The sequence below is a fragment of the Amblyraja radiata genome, chromosome 7, assembly GCF_010909765.2.
Source record: "Amblyraja radiata isolate CabotCenter1 chromosome 7, sAmbRad1.1.pri, whole genome shotgun sequence".
Classification (NCBI taxonomy): Eukaryota; Metazoa; Chordata; class Chondrichthyes; order Rajiformes; family Rajidae; genus Amblyraja; species Amblyraja radiata.
Window position 1 is genome coordinate 51,104,009 of NC_045962.1, and position 23,192 is coordinate 51,127,200.

Below are 23,192 nucleotides of genomic sequence, written 5' to 3' on the forward strand. Positions count from 1 at the left end.
ACGGGGTGTTTGAGCTGGTGTGCTCCTTTTGCTTCTTATAGACCTTCTACTTGCAGATGGACTTAATGATATTACGACAGCAATTTTTTCATGAGGGTGTCCAGCCCTGATCTGACCTTGTTCTTAAATTCTGTGTGGACCATCTGGCTGGGGTTCTCACAGACATCTTCAAACTTGCACTACTATAATCCAAGGTCCCCACCTACTTGAAAGGATATCCATAATACCAGTGCCAAAGAAGAGCAATGACTACACCAGGCATTTACATCCTTTTGACAGATTTGTTATAATGCAAATCAACTCAGTAATGATCTGGACCCACTTCAATTCACCTGCCAACAACACAGATCAATAGTAGATGCGATCTCGCTGGCTCTCCACTCAGAGCTGGACCACTTGAACAACATGAACACCTATTGATGCACCTACTGGTTGATGTTCATTGACCACAACTCAGCATTCATCATCTTCATCCCTTCAAAAATCACTGACATATTTTGAGAACTGGGTTTTGGTTTCTCCTAATAACAACTGGATTTTTGCAGTCCTCATTCACTGGCCTCAGTCAGCATAGTTTGGCAACAACACCTCCTCATCTCTGAGCATCAGCACATGGTCACTCAGAGCCATGTGCTCAGTTCCTTGCTCTACCCTCTCTTGTATACTCATGACTATGTAGCCATTCATAGCTCCAACACCATCTTTAAATTCACTGACGATGCTACCATCGCTGGACGAAGAACTCTACAGGTATACAATGGAGTGGATAATGACTGGTTGTATCATGGGCTGGTTCGTTAATTTGAATGCTCAAGATTAAAGAAAGCTGCAGAGTGGTAGACATTGCCTGCTCCATCACCTAAACTGACCTCCCCACCATGAAAGAGATCTACAGAAATGCTGTCTCATGAAGCCAGCTAATATCATCAAAGACCCACACCACCCTGGCCATGCTCTCCTCTTGCTGCTACCATCGGAAAGAACGTACAGGGGCCTGAGAACCTTTACTCTAGGTTCACAAGCAGGTTCTTGAACCACCCTGCACAACCCTAACCATAACCCTGTATCATCACTGAACCATTATACTTGTGCCTGTAAAACTGCAGCAAATTGTTTCAGACCATATCCAGTAGACATGACAAATAGACACTTTCTGATACCTTCCCAACTGCCCCTTCTCAACCTTGCTTGGTCATGTGCCATAGATTCCCAAGCATCGATGAGAATTTGCGATTTTTTTTCAAGGTTACCTTTACTTGCCTTGTAATCACTTCCGATGACAGAGCTTGGAACAGAGTACCTGCTTCGTGTTTCTTCATTCCAATGATGATGATATAAAGAATTATCTTCACCTCTGGCCAAACTGTACAATTAAGGTTACAACAATGACACCAACCAACAATGCAGAAAATTGCCCGCATACTGTATGTCCTGTCCATAAAGAGCAAGACAAATCCAATCTAGCTAATTATCACCCAATAAACCAGCCTAGAAAGTGCACCCATTGGTATTCGTACTTGGTATTGCTCCCAAATATTATAGTTTTAGCTGGGAAAATAAAAATTGAACATTATGTTTGTCAAATCTGACAATTTATTATTCCCAAATTTAATTTATCATATTGGCCCAATGTATGGCACCTAATGAAACTGAAATGGGGCCAAATCGAAATGTTTAATCAATACTTTCTATCTCTAATAATGCATTAGATAGAAAGATTTTGCTGTTTTTCTGAACAAAATGAAAGGATAATTTCCATTGTATATTCCATACTTAAAATTGTACCATAGGTATATCTGGCCTCATAATGTTAGGTAGATACAAAAGAGATACAAGACCATCCATAAAGATATTCTACTTTGTCATGAAAAGTGTAATTAGATATATTTGATTAATTATTTTCTCAGGGAACCTTGTGTACTGATTTGTAAGTTGTAAGTTGGACCACCAGCCATGTCACTAAAAATGAATGATTTTTCAGCATGGTAGCGTGCCTAATTACGTGAAGTAAAAGGGCACACACTTTTATTTCTCAACAGAACAACATGGAATGGTCTGAAAAAGGATCCTGACCTGGAATGTCCCCTATCCATGTTCTCCAGATATGCTGCTTGACCCGCTGAGTTATTCTTCCAGAATTTAGTTTTTACCTTTCATAAACCTGCTTCTGTAGTTCCTTTTTATTACCATGAAATGCAACACAGAAGACAACTCAGGAAACAGACACAACATTTGACTTTGTGATTATCAAAGAAAATTAAAGCATACAGATATTTTTGGTCCTCCAAATAATATTTCATAATGTGTAGGAAGGAACTGCAGATGCTGGTTTACACCGAAGATAGGACACAAAATACTGGAGTAAATTCAACGTGACAGGCAGCATCTCTGGAGAACGGATGGGTGATGTTTCAAGTTTCCAGTCTGAAGAAGAGTATCGACCCGAAACCTCACCCATTCCCTCTCACCAGAGATGCTGCCGCTGAGTTACTCTAATATCTCACAATGCTGAGTATTTAAACATTGTCTTTGAAATGGTGGCATCTGCTTTTGATTAATGTGAAAGCTGGAGGTTTGTGCTTGTTGAATCGGTGCCGAGGAATAAACTTCAAAATAAGGCCACCGATAAACCTGATACCTTCTGTCTCCCTCTCACACTTCGTTCTCACTCAGTCACGACTGATGGGGCATGTTCTACCCAGCGGGCTCCTCGCGGCTGCATCCGCCCTATTAACCAAAGATTATAGAGGAACTCCTCTAGTATCTTTGCTATTAACTGTTAACGCCGCCGCCCGGAATGCTGGGATGAGTCAATTCTCCATAGCCGCCTCTCACTCGCATTTGGAAGAGCGAGAGAGGTCCAGCATCGGCTGATCCAGAGGATTGTCAAATCCAAATCCATAACCATGGGTATAGTTGCATCCAGCGTGTGCCACGGTGTCTGGATACCCGGATGGTTTACAATGTGACGCCGGCCGTGTTGTTACCGCCGGCCCGGTAAGAGTGTGACACTGGTTCCCGCAGCCAATGGCCTGCGCGAATGGAACGGGGTGGCCGAGGTCCTTGGTCCAATGAGGTTGCCGATGGAGCCAAGCCGGAGGCCGGCTCCTGGATGTTATTGAGGCGGCGGAATGCGGCGAGCCGCCGGCAGCGGGCCGCTGCTCCGGGCTTGACCGCACGCCTCGGCCACACTTCGGCCCGTCGACGCAGCTGTAGCCACTGCAGGCCACACAGGTAGGAGCCGGGATCATGCGGAGAGGAGAGCGCACCGGTGGGACGGGCAATGGAAAGACGGGTCGGGTCGGATGTGCGCCTAGGCCACGGGGTTAACGTACAAGGGCAGAGTGGAGAGAAGAGGGTGAATGGGTGGGGAGAATGAATGGAAAGTAAGTGTGTGTGTGTTGGTAAACACCAGAGATTGCAGATACTGCAATCGTGAGTAAAACGTATCACAAAAGTGCTGGAGGAACTCAGCAAGTCAGGCAGCATCTGAGAACGGAATGGGCGGACGACGTTTATGGGTTGGACCCTTCTCCAGACTAGGCAAGGTTTAGGCAGGAGATAGATTCAAAAAGCTGGAGTAACAGCGGGACAGGCAGCGTCTCTGGAGAGAAGGAATGGGTGACGTTTCGGGTCGAGACCCTTCTTCAGGTTAAGGCAGGGTCAGCTACTATCCGAAGTGGAGTGTTCCGATCTCTGATCCGTTCCAAATAGTTGGCCCATGCCCTGCTATTCCTGTGATGACTGTACGTTGGTGTGTTCCAGTTGAATCGTACTTCCTCTGTATCGTCTGATCTACCCACGGTATTGCATTTTTCTGTTGCACGTCGAAGGTAATCATTAACATCATTTACTGAGGAGGGGTGGGGGGGGGGGGAGAGAGCAGAGGTTACATGCACAGACTGGTTGCACTGTTCAGGGACAAGGTATAATAAACACCTGATTGCTGTGGCCGTGACGTTTGGCATCTGTGCTGTATAAGTTCAGTTCCCATTATAAGCTGCTGCACAGTTTTATGTTTGTTTATTGTCAGGTGGCTAACTGTTCTATAAGGCATCACACATTCTTGGAAACTTATTAGATGTAGTAGTGATGTGAATATTAATTGAAATTCTTGTTTACACTGCTCTTTATCTTGATCTTCCCTGTATTTCTCTCCAGCAGTTTGTTTTTCCTTAGGATTTCAGCATCTACTGTCCCTTGTAACATAGAAAATAGGTGCAGGAGTAGGCCATTCGGCCCTTTGAGCCATTCAATATGATCATGGCTGATCATCCAACTCAGTATCCTGTACCTGCCTTCTCTCCATACCCCCTGATCCCTTTAGCCACAAGGGCCACATCTAACTCCCTCTTAAATATAGCCAATGAACTGGCCTCAACTACCTTCTGTGGCAGAGAATTCCACTAATTCACCGCTCTCTGTGTAAAAGACCGAGATGAGACCCTTATCCTTAAACTGTGACCCCTTGTTCTGGACTTCCCCCACATCGGGAACAATATTCCTGCACCTACCCTGTCCAACCCCTTAAGAATTTTGGAAGTTTCTATAAGATTCCCCCCTCAATCTTCTAAATTCTAGCGAGTACAAGCCCAGTCTATCCACTTTCGTCATATGAAAGTCCTGCCATCCCAGCAAGAATGTCTTTCCTCAGATTAGGAGACCAAAACTGTACACAATACTCCAGGTGTGGTCTCACCAAGGCCCTGTACAACTGCAGTAGAACCTCCCTGCTCCTATACTCAAATCCTTTTGCTATGAATGCTAACATACCATTCGCTTTCTTCACTGCCTGCTGCACCTGCATGCCTACTTTCAATCTCCGGAGAGGGGATTTCCTGAAGAAGGGTTTCGGCCCGAAACGTCGCCTATTTCCTTCGCTCCATAGATGCTGCTGCACCCGCTGAGTTTCTCCAGCATTTTTGTGTACCTGCCTACTTTCAATGACTGGTGTACCATGACACCCAGGTCTCGTTGCATCTCCCCTTTTCCTAATCGGCCACCATTCAGATAATAGTTTACTTTCCTGTTCTTGCCACCAAAGTGGATAACCTCACATTTATCCACATTATACTGTATCTGCCATGCATTTTCCCACTCAACCAACCTATCCAAGTCACCTTGCAGCCTCCTAGCATCCTCCTCACAGCTAACACTGCCCCCCAGCTTCGTGTCATGCGCAAACTTGGAGATGTTGCATTCAATTCCCTCGTCCAAATCATTAATATATATTGTAAATAGCTGGGGTCCCAGCACTGAGCCTTGCGGTACCCCACTAGTCACTGCCTGCCATTGTGAAAAGGACCCGTTTACTCCTACTCTTTGCTTCCTGTCTGCCAGCCAGTTCTCTATCCACATCAATACTGAACCCCCAATACCGTGTGCTTTAAGTTTGTATACTAATCTCTTATGTGGGACCTTGTCGAAAGCTTTCTGATAGTCCAGATATAACACATCCACTGGTTCTCCCTTATCCACTCTACTAGTTACACCCTCGAAAAATCCTATAAGATTCGTCAGACATGATTTACCTTTCATAAATCCATGCTGACTTTGTCCAATGATTTCACCACTTTCCAAATGTGCTGCTATCCCATCTTTAATAACTGACTCTAGCATTTTCCCCACTACCGATGTTAGACTAACTGGTCTGTAATTCCCCGTTTTCTCTCTCCCTCCCTTTTTAAAAAGTGGGGTTACATTAGCTACCCTCCAATCCTCAGGAACTACTCCAGAATCTAAAGAGTTTTTGAAAAATTATCACTAATGCATCCATTATTTCTGGGGCTACTTCCTTAAGTACTCTGGGATGCAGCCTATCTGGCCCTGGGGATTTATCAGCCTTTGATCCATTCAATTTACCTAACACCACTTCCCGACTAACCTGGATTTTACTCAGTTCCTCCATCTCATTTGACCCCTGGTCCCCTGCTATTTCCAGCAGATTATTTATGTCTTCCTTAGTGAAGACAGAACCAAAGTAGTTATTCAATTGGTCTGCTATGTCCTTGTTCCCCATGATCAATTCACCTGTTTCTGACTGCAAGGGACCTACATTTGTTTTAACTAATCTTTTTCTCTTCACATATCTATAAAAACTTTTGCAGTCAGTTTTTATGTTCCCTGCCAGTTTTCTTTCATAATCTATTTTCCCTTTCCTAATTAAGCCCTTTGTCCTCCTCTGCTGCACTCTGAATTTCTCCTAGTCCTCTGGTAGGCTGCTTTTTCTGGCTAATTTGTATGCTTCATCTTTTGTTTTGATACTATCCCTGATTTCCCTTGTTATCAACCGATGCACTACCTTCCCTGATTTATTCCTTTGCCAAACTGGGATGAACAATTGTTGTAGTTCATCCATGCAGCCTTTAAATGCCTTCCATTGCATATCCACCGTCAACCCTTTAAGAATCATTTGCCAGTCTATCTTGGCCAATTCACGTCTCATGCCCTCAAAGTTACCTTTCTTTAAGTTCAGAACCCTTGTTTCTGAATTAACTATGTCACTCTCCATCCTAATGAAGAATTCAACCATATTATGGTCACTCTTGCCCAAGGAGCCACGCACAACAAGACTGCTAACTAACCCTTCCTCTTGACTCAATACCCAGTCTAGAATAGCCTGCTCTCTCGTTGGTTCCTCTACATGTTGGTTTAGAAAACTATCCCGCATACATTCCAAGAAATCCTCTTCCTCAGCAACCCTGCCAATTTGATTCACTCCCTTCCTTTCACTCCCTTCCTTTCACCACTTGCAGTTTTAATTTAAAGGCAAGAATAAACTGCAACTTTTTTCAACACAACATCAGGTATCTCATTGAATGCAAGTAAATAGGAACAAGAATGGTCACTTGGCCTTCAAGCCTGTAATGCCATCAGTAAGATCATAGCTGATTTATGTTGGTCTCAATTCCTCCCCTGTGCCATTTCTCTATACCCCACTACTCTTTGATCTATCAAATATTTATTAACCTCCTCTTTAAGCACTTCAAATTATCAAATTTTCTGCTGGGGCAGAGAATTCCATCGATTTGCCACCCTCTGTGAGATGAAATTTCTGAGTGCCTCAGTTTCAAATGATGGGTCCCTTATCTTGTGGTTATGTCTCCTTGTTTGAGTACTCTCCCACTCGTAAGAACATTTCAGCATTCACCCGGTCAAGTCCCCATAGGATCTTGTGTTTGAATAGGTCATCCTTCATTCTTCTAAACTCTAGAGTCTAAAGGAACATGGGTTAAAACTATTTAGTCTCTCATCAGCCCTCTCATCCATGAGTATGATGTATCTCCTTTGTATTTACTCCAGTGTTACCATACCTTTTTTAGATAAGGGGACCAAAACTGTATGCAGTATTCCAGATGAGGCCTCACGAACGCTCTGTGCAATTGTAATAAAAATGACCTGTGTTTTTAAACTCTAACTCTTTTGCTGTGAAGACTAAAATGCCATTAGCTTTTTTAACACTTGTTTCAAAAGGACTCATTTATTCCAACTCTTTTTTTCCCATGAGACAGCCAGTTTGCAATCCATTCAAAAACACTTTTTTTTCCGAGACCTCGGACCTTTAACTTATGAACCAGCCTCCTATGTGGCACCTTGTCAAATGATTTTTGGAAATCTAAACATAGTATCTCTACAGGGTTTCCTTTATCAATTGTTCCTGTTACATTGTCAAAGAATTTGAGTCAACATATCAATCATAATTTATTTTCTTAAAACCATTTTAACTTTGTTTAATTATTTTCCACTTTCCTAAATGATTAACTACTTTCTCTTTTGATTATTCTGCAGCTTCTTGGCAGTAATAGCTGTTAAACTAACTAATCGATAGTCCTCGGCCTTCGACTGCTTTCCTCCTTTGTTTTAAACACTGCTATCGAGATTTGGAATGCAGACTGATCTCTATCAGATATAACAGCTTAAAAAATAAATTATTGCTAGTCTCAAGTCCAAGGTGAAATGAGAAATCTCTTCAATTATTGTCTGAACTCTCATGCACCTGCAGGAAAGTTATGAGCCTTGAGCAGCTTTCAGCTATTTGATCTGAAGTGTTAAGATTGTTTGTCATGGGAGGGGGGGAGGTGTTTGTTTTAATCACGGCATCAGCTTTCCCCACTGAGTTTGACTTTGGTTCCTGGAATGGAGTTTTGGTCCAATCGAGAATAAATGTAATGATTGCTATCTGAAAGCATCATTCTGATAGGTCTTTGTGTCATCTTGTTTTGGGTTGTAGGTTAGTTTATTGTCACGCGTACCGAGGTACGGTGAAAAGCTTTTGTTGCGTGCTGACCAGTCAGCAGACAGACAATACATGATTACAATCGAGCTATCCACAATATACAGATACATGATAAAGGGAATAATATTTAGTGCAAGGTAAAGTCCAATTAAAGTTAGTCCATGGGTCTCCAATGAGGTAGATAGTATCTCAGGGCCACTCTAGTTATTGATAGAATGATTCAGGTGTCTGATAATAGATGGGAAGAAACTTGTTGAATCTAGAACTGGCCGTGAATCTGTTGTTAGATGTAACGTTAAGTGCAGACCACTCTGGTTGCTGAGGCACCCAACCTCTGCTGCTCCTGGACTGAAGCCCCTTAGACAATTTTCATAGTTTGCATAATTTATTGGCAAAACATCTCAAAAGGTGGAATGCTTGCAACTGCATATATGTAGCATGGTTATAGTAGTCCTTCTGGATCATATGATGAACCTGGCAGCTGTATGATTCTAGTTTCTATAGGCAACTTGAACTTTGTATCTACCTTTTTTTATACAACCGGATTGCTGTTTAAACACCCTATCCAATAGCACCACGGGAAAACCTCCTAGAAAGGCTGCAGTGGGTCAAGGAGGCAGCTCACTGCCAACCTCTCAGGCAATTGGGAATAAGCAGTAAATGGTGACTTCTTATCGATGCTTGTTTTGATACAGGCCTAAGAGAAACTTGAAGGAGTCGAGGCATGAAAATTCCAGCTGCTGTTTATGTGTATTTTAATGTGATGTACATTCCACCACTTAAAACATCGATTCATCCAATTTCAGCTGGCTTATGTTAGGGCAATTCACTTTTAGAGGTTACTGTTGGCTTCAGTCCTTGTATTTAAAAAAAAAACGTGTACCCAGAGGGGCAGTATTATCAAAACCCTCTTGTGCACCCTAAAGTAAGGCAATGTACGTCAATGACTACTATCCAGTGGCTCTTGACATCCACAATCGTGAAGTGCTTTGAGAGACTAGTACACATTAACCAGCCTCCCAAAAAGTTTGATCCACTGCAGTTTGCCTACCGTCACAACATCCACAGCATGTGCCGCCTCCCTGGAACACATACAACAAGGATGCCTATGTCAGATAGAGGACGACACATCCTCCACAATAATTCTCAACACTGGTGTATCAGTCTCTTAGTATACTCCCTGTGCTGCATTCATGACCATGTATTCAGGTCTACCTCCGTCTACAAGTTTGCAGATGACACCAGTGCAGTGGGTCCAATTCCGAACTATGCCGAGATGGAGTACAGAAAAGATATCGCAAACTTAGTAACATGGTGTCAGAACAATCTCTCCCTCAATGTCAGCAAGTTGAAGTTGACTGTTATCAATTTGGAAAGTATGGTATCAGCATCAGTAGTGCTGAAGTAGAGATGGGATTAAGATTGTGCAGTTGGGTTCAAGACTTTAATAGTTGAAGGGAGTGAGCTGTTCCGGAACCAGATAGTGTGTGACTTCAAGATTCTTTGCCTTCATGATAGAATGGCCCGGATGGTAGGAGTTCCTTGTTGATGGAGTCCGAATAAAAGTCCTATCCAATATCCAACAGAGGAAAGGAGATGCAATAAAGTCAATGTCAGTGCTTTTTATTTTCGGTTAAACCACTTATCGTAGGTTTTCCTCATTGGAATGTATCCACTCTGTGTGTTCTGAAAGATTGCATTAAATGTTTGCTGTTGCATCTGGGCGTATCAACTTTTTAAGCTAGTGTGCCAGCTTTGATATGCTCATTTCCCAGCTGCCTCTCTTCTCATCAACTGAACTTTGTCGTTTGCCATTTTCTCTGATCTGTTGCGAATGGCTTCATGCTTCACCATTTTTAATTTTATCTGCTATTGACTTTCCCATTCATTCCATCTTGGTGTACCATGCAACATTTTATCTCTTTACACACATAATACTGTGGTGTATTGCCAATGATCGTGCACATCTGGCTTCTGGGTGTGCTTGTTAGAGTTTTAAAGTTATTTATAGTATGAAGTTTCTGAAAATGTGTGATTAAAGTTTCACTTTCTTCATAGATAACCGGAAGTGAGGATAAAAAAAGATGCTGGGCTCTGACAGAGGGGTTGTGGAGGACTGGCTCTCCCAATTCAAGGTAAGGTTACCCGATCCCACTTGGAAGTTTTTGCATTATGTCTTTGACTGGAAAGTTTTCCGAGGTGTTTTGGAAATATTTAGGGCGAATGGTTCCTAGAATCTATGATGCCATCAATTAGACAAAGCTAAATACCAAAGTTTATTCACCGATGGGTGAATGGGGTACCTTGTTCTATGAAAGATGCGTTTTTCCTTCAGCCACTTAGTGGAGTGGTATACTTTCTGTTGGTTTATTCTCAGCTTTACTTGGTTAGACCTAATGTGCTGCCATTTCTATGGTAAAAAAGATGCAAAGTGCTGGAGTAATTCAGCGGGTCAGGCAGCATCTTGAGTATATGGATAGGTGACATTTTGAGTCGGGATCCCTCTTCAGACACTTGTACATTATGTTATTTCTGAGGGTCTGTCCTTGGAATGCTGGCAGTTTGACGCTACAACTGAATCGATCTTGATATTTGATGGGATTGTTTTGCGTTGCCATTGGCTTTCAAGTGTTGCAGCTGAGGCTAGCAGTAATTCGGTCTGTTATCTTGTTGGATGGTGATTATACTGAAGATAATGGACAACAGTTCTAATTTTGATTCTGGAAGTACTGAGCTTCACAAAAACATACATTAATCCTCTACCAAGGACAAATACTGTGATGGTAATGATGCTCACCTTTTTCTTTTTTTCACTTTGACTGTATCTATTTATAATCACTTCTCCTCTTCCTTTTGACAGACTCTCCCTGAAACTCAGATATCTACTTATGCAGCAACCCTCCACCAGAACAATACAATAGTGCCAGCTCTTTACAAGGTTATCCAGGATTCCAACAATGAGGTAAGAACTCTGCAGCCAAGTTAGTGATGTAGACTGGGGGTGGTTTGATTAGAAGGGAAAGATGCAAGATTGGCTAATGGCGGAGAACTGGTGAGGCCTAGAATGATGTGGTTGTTTGTACTTTCTATCTCTCTTTGCTCTGTTTGTAGTTACTGGAACCTGTCTGTCATCAGCTATTCGAGTTGTATCGGAGCGCTGAGGTGAAATTGAAAAGGTTTACATTACAGTTTTTGCCTGAACTGATCTGGGGATATTTGCGCATTATATCAAGCAGAGAGAGACACTGCAATGGCTGCATCGAAGCTTTGCTACTTGGTATCTACAATCTGGTGAGTTTCGTATTGGAAGTGTGTGTGTGTGTGTGAAATCTTAAGGGTGAAAACTTACAAGAATCAAACCTACAACTCAAAATCACTCTCATTTGATGATTGAGTTAATATGAAGATGGCTGGATTTGCAGTTGCTGTGTGTGTGTCTGTGCCCACCTACTGTCAGGCCTGGTAACAGTGGACCTAGTATATATGCATTTTATTCAATAATACATGGTAAAACCGATCACCACATCCCTATAGTATTTGAATTGCAATTATATCATTGCATGAAACATTGTGCTGTACTTACAGTGAATATTTGTAAAGTTAATATTCACTGCTGACAACATTATTATTATTACCATCTCATATTAATGTCACATCACCTCATGGGCACAGCCACTGAACAAATAGCTTGGTGTCTATGGAAATGAGACATAATTGGAATTTGAGATTTTTGTGGGGTCAGCTTCACCTTCTATTGATCAGGACTTGTGATGTTGCATAAGAATTTTTTTCACAATACAGGAGCTGGCTGTCAAATCACAACATTGCAGTCTGCTGCACAATAGTAACACCATCAAATCAGTATGTTCTCAATCATCGGTCTTGCTACACTTTGTGACAAAGTTATAAACCTCATTCTTTAGGATCTTCAAAATCTTACATCCATGGTTGCATCACTCTTGTGGCTATCACTCAATGGAAATACATCCATTATTTGTGAATAATTTCTTCAAATGTTTGCAAAAGCATGACTCATCATATGTTGACTACCTCGTGTCTCAGATTTATTTTTGCCAATCATCTCTCTTATCTGCCTATTTGCATTGTTCAAATTTAAGGCACTAATTTCATTCTTAACTAATTCGCTTTCAACTCCATTCAGTAATGATCAACATTAGTTTGCCAAAATAGGTCAAATGTAATTATTGAGAAGCCACTTAAAGGATGTAGTTTTTTGCTTTGTGTTCTTCTGGCCCATGTCCTGTCAGAGATTAGGGGATTAGAAATAAATCTGCTTGTGTGATGTTTAGCTTCTGCTCAGCAGTTGTGAGAGCCAGTTTCAGCAGATCAGATTGTAGATCATTAAGTGGTGGAAGCTGCTCTGACGTACCTTCCACTTAACCAGCCTGCGTACACTGGCAACAAAGATTAGCTTTGGACAAGTAAACAGCATCCAAACCAGCAACTTGTATAGGCAGAATCTATTCTTCCCAATGTAATGCATCATGGCAAATAGAGTAACAGCTTGTTCAACAACCGACACAAGACCCCAGTTGTCATTTCAACCTTGTGTTCATTATGACTCTCCACCCAATTATACAAACGGATTTGCAATTAAATACAGGTGCACAACCTTTTATCCGAAAGCCTTGGGACCAGACACTTTTCGTAATTCGGAATTTGTCGGCCTTCGGAATGGAAATTTTTTAGCGTAGATTTTAATGGCTGGCTCAGTGGTAGAGTGCTCGGCTCATATCCGCAAGGTCGCGAGTTTGCGCCTTGATCCCGGCAGTTCCTCGGTCGCGAGTTTGAGTCTTCAATGTAGTTTTTTCTTGCAGAATAAATGTCTGTATGAAATGCAGTGTGTTGAATGAATTCCTGAATTTGTAAATGTGACCGCAGCATTGAATCACCTCTCGCACTCATGTCACCCTAGCGGGGCTACATGCCCTTAGGCGGCCTAAGGCGACATTTTCACACTATTATATCCGTGTGCAGCAGAGGCGACGTGCGTTTGGCGCCAAACGTGAGCTTTGGTGTGCAGACGACATCCTGGAAAAAATGTCCAGTTTCTTCCAGGTAGGCGATATATCCTCCTGGGCAATATACCCTCCACTTCTCTTTTATGAAGGGGATTTAGTTCCCCTTTCTTCCAGGACCGACTGGAGGTTCCGCTGTCACCTCTGCGGGCCACCCTCGGTGAACGCTCACTCAACTTTGTCTTGGGATTCCTACTCCCCCGCGCAATGTACCCTCACCTTCTTTTGTATGAATGGGGATTTAGTTCCCCTTTCTTCCAGGACCGACCGGAGGTTCCGCTGTCACCTCTGCGGGCCGCCCTCGGTGAACGTCCTGTCTCCCTGTCCCTGGGATAGTAGGGGGCGATCAAACAGCACAATACCCCCCTCCCCCTCCAACTCCAGAGGAATCCGCTCCCCGATGGGCCGCTACGGCAACAAGTGGCAGTTCGCCCACAGCCCGAGCTGCGCGACCCCAAGAACAAGACGTCCCTTGCACACCATCAGCTTCTGCCCATACGGGGAGCGTGTTCCTCTGGAGTTGGAACGGGGCTGGGCTGGAGTTGCTGATCTAGGATCTCCGTGCTTGCAGTGGGCCTGGGTGTCGGTGTCCCGATGAGGGGGCACAGCTCGGGCTGTGGGCGAACTGCCACTTGTCGCCGTAGCGGCCCATCGGGGAACGGCTTCTGGTGGTCCTGACGTCTCCGGCCAGTTTGCAGTTTTCCTCTGGAGTTGGAACGGGGCTGGGCTGCTGCTGGCTGTGGGTCTCTGGGATCTCCGTGCTTGCAGTGGGCCTGGGGGTCGGTGTCCCGTTGGTCCTGACGTCTCCGGTGACTGGCACTGACCTGCTGGCATCGCCGACATGAAGACAGTGCAAAGCCCCCGCGCCAGTGCAATGGGCGGGGAGCTGGAGAGGGGAGGGAAGGGGTCACACACATGGCCGGGAAGCAGAGGGGTGTAGGTGGGGTGAAACTGAAGGGAGCGACAATCTGCTGCTGCCTGCCCGCTGAGTTAAAAAGTTCCCACGCAAGACTCACGATACACTGTGTATCGTGAGTCTACCGTGGGAACTTTTTAACTCAGCGGGCAGGCAGCAGCATATTGTCAATTATTAACTCTCCCGCGCAATATACCCTCACCTTCTCTTTTATGAATGGGGATTTAGTTCCCCTTTCTTCGAGGACCGACCGGAGGTTCCGCTGTCACCTCTGCGGGCCGCCCTCGGTGAACGTTTTCAAGGACCTTTCTTCAAGGACCGAAAAAATGTCCGCTATTCTGAGGTTTTTGTTATTTGGATCTTCGGATAAAAGGTTGTGCACCTGTAGTAGAAACAAGGAACTGCAGATGCTGGTTTACCAAGGAAAGATACAAAATGCTGGAGTAACGTGGCGAGTCAGGCAGCATCACTTGATAACATGGATAGGTGATGTTTCAATATCACATATCCATGTTCTCCAGCGATGCTGCCTGCCCCCTGAGTTACTCCAGCATTTTATGTCTTGCATTTCAATAATGCCTTTCACAATTCCAGTCGCTGGGTGAAATCATAGATCAGCCTGTACCCAGAACTGGTGTCGCATGTAGTGTTTCTTTCCCTAGTTAAATTAGTCATGATGTTCTTGGGTAAAACCTCTGAAGTAGTGCAAGTGTAGCAGTTGTAATAGGAACCTGACCAACAACTCTTCGGCTTGCCCAGTATGATCAAAAGCACAAACTGTCCAGCTTGTGATGTTGTCACACATTAGCTTGTGGCTGTAGTGCTGTTTGTGTCCAACCAGCATCAACTTTCATTGTCTTCTTCATGTAGTAAGTTTTCACATTGAAATGGTGTTAATAATTATTGTCTTTTCTTCACTTTTGCATGTTCTCAACCGTACATTTATTTCTGTCATTCTCATTCTTTCCTTTAACTCCCTTTAGGTCATGTGGAGGAAGGAACTGCAGATGCTGGTTTAAACTGAAGATAGACACAAAAAGCTGGAGTAACTCAGTCTGAAGAAGGGTCTCGGCCGGAAAAGTTACCCATTCCTTCTCTCCAGAGATGTTGCCTGTCCCATTGAGTTACTCCAGTTTTTGGTGTCTATCTTCCCTTTATGTCATTCTCTTTGCATTATCAGTTCTGTGTGTGGTTTTCTGTTGCGTTGGGCTGGGTTTTAGGAGGAGGGGAGTCGATTTGGAGAGGGAGGGTTTCTTACTAAGTCTTGGAGCTGGGCTTGGGTTTTGGGAATGATGCGTCATTGGTCTCAATTTTGGACCTTCATTGTTGGGTTGAATTGATTGTGGATGTGACAGGCGTGATTAACCTTATAGATTGGATTTAAGGACCGATTGTTCTGTTGTCAGTCATTATAATCCATGTCAACCCCACTTTTATTGATAATTATATTAAATTGAATAACTTTAGTATGAAATATAAAACAGACATATTTTTCCCCACAGGAAATAGTGGATAAAGATGGAAATAATAAGGTCCTGTCCTTCACAATCCCGTCACTGTCCAAGCCATCAGTATATCATGAGGTGCGTATCTTCCCTTGTTTCCATTATTCGCTCATCTTGTGTCCCTGGAAGTTTCTGCGATGCAATCAATGCTTTGAGATTTTAGAAGTGTTTTGGTGGGATGCCTTCTCTAAATGAAACAACCCTTCTTGTGTGGACCACAAGGTCTGATTTGCTCAGCATGCACATTGCTGTACTTCTATTAGGATGGCATTTTGCACATAATGGTCGGTCCCAACAAGCATCAATAAGAATACGCATGTATTGTGATGCATCTCTGTCCAGTGATCCCAGATAGGAAGTCCATACATTACTTAAGTTTCAGGGCACCTCTGGTTGCTTCCAGTAGAAATCCTGCCCTCACTTGCTATCTGATAGACTGGAGAGTTGCTGGCTCCTGTGTGGATATACTTTGCCTAAGTGAGAACTTTCAGGAGTTTGATGGGTGCGGCTGGGAGGATGAATAAGATTAATTCATCAGTGTCCTGATGGAAGAAATGTAGGTAGAGAAGGTTACTTAGCTCCCTGATGTTTTCACAATCCAATGAGATTGTGGCTGATCTGCACCTGGCTCCATGTACCTTTCTACCTGGTGCCTCAGACATTTTAGTTCTCTAGTAAGAACATTACAATATTTGATTAAATAATTTACTCAACACCTTGTAAGATTTTCTTTACCCATAGCAATCTCCAACTGTGCATACGACCCGAGCACAATGCACTTGCCCTTTAGAAATGAGTGTCTTTCACACTTCAGGATGTCCTTGCACCGAAAGTATTTCATTACTTTCGGCTACTAATGCAAATCTAGATGGTGGTGCAGAATAGCTTCAAGGGTATAATTCACGTGTGTGAACGGAAGGAGATAGCATATGGACTATGATGTGGAAAAAATCTATGGTCAAAGGGGAAGACGTATTGAAAAGTGTTGATATCCAGAATGACCTGCAGTGTCTTTAAACGTGAATTGCAGCATGACAACATGCAAGTAGATCAAGCTATCAGAAAGACGAGCAGTGCATTGGTCATTAATACACGAGGATTTGAGTACAAGAGATCTCTTGTTTCATTTTTATAGTGTGCGGGTGAGACTGCATCTGGAAAATAATGTACTGATCTGGTTTCTCCACTGAAGGAAGGATATACCTGTGAGAGAAGAGTGCAGTAAAGGGTCTCCAGATTGATTGCTGAGATGGTGGGTTTGTCATTGGAGGCGAAATTAAGCAAACTCTGCCTATACTCTTGGGTTTAGAAGAATGCAAGATTATCTGTTAATGCATACAAAACTCTTGAGGGATTATGTGAAGTTAGGGTTTTGCCTGAAGAGGCACCCACAACCAGGACCACACCCTCAAATTAAAAGGGTTGGTGATTTGGCACTGAGATAAGGAACAGGTGGTCCGCAGGGGACATAGCAGATCAGTTGCTGTGGATTTTCAAGACCATTGGATTTTTTAACATTGTGGGATATTGGGTTAGTGCAGGAAAGTGGCACAGAGGTTAAAGATGAGTCGTGTTATGGCAGAGCAGGGCTGAGGGACCAAACTGTCCTGTTTTCAACGATTTCCTGCTTTTATGCAGGATTATGACTGATAATCTGCTTCTGATCAAGTTTAGATATATAAATCACTTCTAATATATCTTTATAAAAAAACTTGATATCTGTAGAGCTGTTGCATTCTCGGGCCTTGGCTAAGAAGTTGTGGGCTCCTGGTTTGCTCCAGACATTTGAGCACAATAGTGAATGCTAAGACTTCAGTGCAATACTGAATGGGTGGTGGACCATTTCAGATGAGATATTATCGTGCAGATAATAGATTCCATAGCCTTGTTTTGAAGAGGAACAGTAGATTCTTAATTTAGCATCCAATTCAGAACAGGTAAGTCATAGAGTTATAGTGTGGAAATAGGCCATTCAGCCCAAATTGCCCACCCAGCTACACTAGTTCCACCTGCCTGCGTTTGATCCATATCCCTCCAAACCTGTCCTATCCATATACCTGTCTAACTATTTCTTAAATGTTGGGATAGTCCCTGCCTCAACTTCCTCCTCTGGCAGCTTGTTCCATACATCCACCACCCTCTGTGTGAAAAAGTTGCCCTCAGATTCCTATTAAATCTTTTCCCCTTCACCTTAAACCTATGTCCTCTGATCCTCAATTCACCTACTCTGGGCAAGAGACACTGTGCATGTACCCGATCTATTCCTCTCATGTTCTTATACACTTCTATAAGATGACCCCTCATTCTCCTGCACTCCAAGGAACAGAACAGAGTCCCTCTCCCTAAAGCTCAGACCCTCTAGTTCTGGCAGCATCCTCATACATCCTTCCAGCTTGGCAATATCTTTCCTATAACATGGTGCATAGAACTGAACACAATATGTGTGGAAACATTTTTCTGCATTCCTCGTGGCTTTTGCTGATGTACTTTTATTGGATTTAAGTTTTTAGTAACATTCCTAACATAAAATACATTGCAGTGAATTAAAGACTTGGATTTCAGCAATGCTACCTATTATCAAACAGCCCTTCATATTTTTGATATTAGAATCAAGCAGTTCCTGTAGATTGAAGATAGACACAAAATGCTGCAGTAACTCAGTGGGCCAGGAAGCATCTCTGGAGCGAAGGAATGGCTGGTGTTTCGGGTTGAGACCCTTCTTCAGACTAGACGGGGGAAAGGGAAACGGGAGATATAGACAGTGATGTAGAGAGATAAGAACAAATTAATGAAAGATATGCAAAAAAGTAGTGATGATAAAGGAAACGGGCTATTGTGAGCTGTTTGCTAGGTGCGAACGGGAACCTGGCATGACTTTTGTGGGGGAGTGATGGAGAGAGAGGGGACAGGGGTTACTTGAAGTTGGAGAAATCAGTATTCCTACCACTGGGTTGTAAGCTGCCCAAGCGAAATATGAGATGCTGTTCCTCCAATTTGCGATTAGCCTCACTCTGACGATGGAGGAGGCCTAGGACATAGAAAATAGGTGCAGGAGTAGGCCATTCGGCCCTTCGAGCCTGCACCGCCATTCAATATGATCATGGCTGATCATCCAACTCAGTATCCTGTACCTGGCTTCTCTCCATACCCCCTGATCCTTTTAGCCACAAGGGCCACATCTAACTCCCTCTTAAATATAGCCAATAAACTGGCCTCAACTACCTTCTGCAGAAAGGTCAGTGTGGGTATGGGAAGGGGAATTAAAGTGTTTGGCAACTGGAAGATTTGTGAGATATTGTACTGGGTCAAGAAATCACATTGCCTCATATGCAATTAGTGCCTTTTAGTTCAAAGGCACCTTGGAATTTATTCGTTTGTTGAATCCATTGCTTTTATAACAAACACATCCATTAACTGGGCATAACATTTATCTACCCAATGTATCAATGATTGGGGACACTTAACAGAGAACTGCACAGTGACCACTGCTGGGAGGAAGCTCTAACTGGTGAAAAGACATTCCTTGTCCTTTGTTTCATTCAATAATTGCAAGTCACACCCCTCGATAAGCAGAAGATAAAGGCTATAAGATTACATGAGTATCACACATTGTCTTTTTAGCTGAGGAGACCAGCATATGTTGCATCTCTGGAGAGAAGGAATGGGTGGCGTTTCGGGTCTGTCTTCAGTCTGAAGAAGGGTCTCGATCTGAAACGTCACCCATTCCTTCTCTCCAGAGATGCTGCCTGTCCTGCTGAGTTACTCCAGCATTTTGTGTCTACCTGTACAATCTCCTTTCCCAGTTAAGGTAATGTCTTCCTGTTTTTTTCCTTTTCCCACATCAAATGCCTATCGGCCAATTCCTTAGCACTTTTGGGTCCTCTGTCTTCTTGCCCTGGTGTTCCTTGGAATCTTCTCTCCACTTGTACTTGTAATACTTTGCTAAGGATGTATTCCCGATCTTCTAATCTACCTTGTTGCAGGCCTTGCAATTTTTTTCACTTAATCTGCACTTTCTCGGTAGTTCTAACACTACATTCCTATGTAGTTATAACACCCTATTTCCTTTCCATTTTTGCATTAGCTGTTGTCTTTGTGTATGGTATGATCTATCTGCACAGTAGCCCACAAACAAGTTTTTACTGTATCTCAGTGCACATGACAATGATACATCATGATAATTGCAAGCCACACCCCTCGAAAAGCAGAAGAAAAAGGCTTTAAGATTACATGAGTATCACACAATATCTTTTTAGCTGAGGAGACCAGCATACGTTGCATGAATGGCTCAATGGAGAAATTAATGGCACTTGTAAGAGTGTGACACTCCTTTACTACCAAATTAGAGAATTTACTGTAATGAGAGTCATTATGAGATCAACTCTCTGGTGTAAACTTGTGACTCTGGGGGAAGGGGAAAGTCAGTCAGAGTTGGAACACTGGCATGATAGAAAGCCAGTTTGAAGTTTTAAATGTTTGGGGATGTGGGCTCTACACATCATGGGTTTGATGCGAGTGGGTGGTTTGCTTGAGAATCTCGGAGGACAAATGTACCAGATGTAACTTGTCAAGATGCCATCTCTAAAAGACGGCAATAAACTACTTAGACTTTTTTTTACAACAATTCAATAAAGTTGCCAGGTTTTAAATTTACAGAATTAGAGGTTATTTTGCTCAAACTGCCTATACTGGTCCAATAATGGTAAATTTGCATCCTTGCTCAACTCTATGAATGTCTTGCAGCCTTCAAGTATAGGTTCCATGGCCCTAACGGAGGGAGCACTAAGCCAGCATGACCTAATCCGAGTGGTGTACAGTGATCTTCACCCTCAGAGGGAGAACTTCACAGCGCAGAACAGGTATGTGAAGCACTGCATGAACTTGGCCTGTGGTACTATGCCTGTGTCTCTGTGGCGTGATGGTGACTGTGGATTTAGCTTTGTGCCTAACTCATCTCAATTTTCTAGCTATTTTTGTGTGTAGTAGCTGCTTAGTACAGCCCTATTCCGCTTGTGCCATCATGCATTGCAAGTGACCCTAGTTGCTTCTCCTATCCCTCACGCAATCCTTCATCGCATCCTCCAGACTGCCTGTTACTCAAGTTCCACATGCTATTCAATTTCAGCCTTCCCCTCCGTTTGCTGCTCAGACTATGCCCCACTTACTGCTCACAATAAATGCTATCATTAATTTCTAAATACACCACAAAATTCTCGATCAATAAAATGAAATATTGAACAGAACAGCACAGGAACGGGAGCTTTGTCCTACAATGATACTAAGTTAATCTCTGCCTGCATATGATCCATATCCCTCCATTCCCTGCATATCCACATGCCTCTAAAAGTGTCTTAATATCACTATCCTATCTGCCTCTACCACCACCCCTAACAGCTACCACCACCCCGAGCAGCGTGTTCCAGGCACCCACCACTCTGTTTCTAAAAATAAAACTTGCTCCACACATCTTTAAACTTCCCCCCCCTCCCCCCCCTCTCACCTTAAAGTTATGTCTTCCTATCTTTGACATTTGCACCCTGGAGAAAAGGGTTCTGACTGTCTACTCTATCTGTGTGTCTCTCATCATTTATATACTTCTATCTGTTCTCCATAGGCCTATGAAGCGGCAGAAAAAATTATCCAAGTTTTTCCAATTTCACTGTATAACTAATACCCTCTAATCCAGGCAACATTCTGGTAAATCTCTTCTGCATCCTCTTCAAAGCCTCTGTATCCTTTCTGTAATGCGGCAACCAGGACTGCATACAATACTCCAAATGTTGTCTAAGCAAAGGTTTAGAAAACTGCAACACGATTTTCTGATTCTTATACTAAATGCCTCAAGCAATGAAAATAGGCAGACCATACGCCTTCTTTTCATCTTTATCTAGTTGTGCTGTTATTTTCAAGGCGCTTTGGACTTGGACCTCAAGATCCCTGCAAAGTCATCTACATTTACTTCTAAGTTGTTTACACATTATCACAAACAGATCCTACCACCGATCTCCACCAAACATCAATTGGTCCCAGACCTCCAGCTGAAATAGCATAATTCCACCACTACCCTCTGTTCTATTAGTAAGCCAGTTCTGAATCCAAATTACCAAGTCACCCTGGATCTCCCACATCTCTTATCTCCTGGATCCGCCTGCCATACGGAACTTTAAGAAATGCCTTACCATGTTCTATGTAGACAACATCTGAAAAAGCTACTTACTTAACTACTAAACCAGGTTCGCTTCTTAATAAACAGACACCACACAAACAGTTTGGTAGACCAGATCAAAACTTTACTTAACATCGGCCGATGGAAGGGAGGGAGAACTCCAGTCAAGTAACCATTACAGACACTTGACCGTCCTCCGTTCACCTCCCTGAACAACAGAATTACATTGCCTTAAATAGGGTTTTTTTGTCCCCTTAGCACATTTCAGACATTAGTCATGGTCAGAGGTACAGAGAAAGGTTTCCACAGAATGCATCACATCAAAGGCCTTTTGTTTACATGTTACAAGATAACATTGGCCATTTGGTTTACGACATTTTATCTTTCCACTTCCCTGTTCCTCTCTCGTCCTTCATAAACATTGGCTATTTGGATAAGGCCATTTTATCTTCACAGAGATCACCCTAGCTCTGTCATTTGGTCCTTCATAAACATTGGCCATTTGGTTTATGGCATCTTACTTCAAAGATGTGACTAGCTCTTTCTCTCTGCTTGTCCCTTGGGAGACAATGTTATGGTGTTTATTATCCCACACACTGCAACCTGAGGCAAGCCTAATTTGAGACTAAATATAAGATGTAAGCTAGCCCAGAAGCCAATTTAATATCTTCTTATATTTTAACTAAAATTCAGCTTCATCACATCCATTGCTCAACCCTCATTAATCACTTTCATCATCTGCTCAATAAATCTCAATCAAAGTGTCAGATAGGAACTGACACTGGATGTTTAATACCTCATGGTAGTGAGTTCCACAAGTTAAACCAGTGGGCCCTAGATAGGTGCAAGAAGTCTGTATGTTTAGTATGGGAGAGGATGTGCACCTGCTGTGATGGAAGGTACACTTTTCTTGAAGTGGTGAAATGTGTTGAGGGTGGAGGGGAGCTACTTTGTTTTAATATATTGCATTAGCCACTTCATACTGTTTGTGAGGGGAGCATTGTGTAGGAGACCCAGTGCAATGCAATGCAAGCTTTTTTTATTCAGTGTATACCACTTTGTGCATGACAAGGTCAGAGATTCTTAATTGGTGTTTGGGAGAGCCACTTTTTATATGGTTGGCCATATTGACTCTGAGTTCATTTGTTCGAATTCTTTATCAAACGTGCTTCACGAGAGGGAGAATTATTGCGGGGGGAGATAATGAATGAAAGGTGGAAAGTGGAGAGAAGTTTGTGCCAAGTGTCTAGCTCGACTATCTCCATTAGAACTGATAAAGTGGTGAGTTATTGTTATTGTTATTTTTGTTTTATTTTGAACATAGAATTTC

General features: G+C 42.9%; 1 protein-coding gene across 3 annotated transcripts in view; it reads left to right on the forward strand.

The window, feature by feature from the left end:
• The first annotated feature begins 3,034 nt into the window (after positions 1–3,034).
• Positions 3,035–23,192, forward strand: part of fam126b (family with sequence similarity 126 member B) — a 43,810-nt gene continuing 23,652 nt past the window's right edge. Inside the window, exons 1-7 of one of the 3 annotated variants that reach the window (XM_033024458.1) lie at positions 3,035–3,234; positions 9,755–9,848; positions 10,295–10,371; positions 11,097–11,198; positions 11,348–11,527; positions 15,694–15,774; positions 20,440–20,555. In XM_033024458.1, coding sequence (XP_032880349.1) covers positions 10,321–10,371; positions 11,097–11,198; positions 11,348–11,527; positions 15,694–15,774; positions 20,440–20,555 — 530 coding nt within the window. In that variant the 5' untranslated portion in view covers positions 3,035–3,234; positions 9,755–9,848; positions 10,295–10,320. The remainder of the gene's footprint in view (positions 3,235–9,754; positions 9,849–10,294; positions 10,372–11,096; positions 11,199–11,347; positions 11,528–15,693; positions 15,775–20,439; positions 20,556–23,192) is intronic. The other 2 variants (XM_033024456.1, XM_033024459.1) reach the window with 2 other exon arrangements.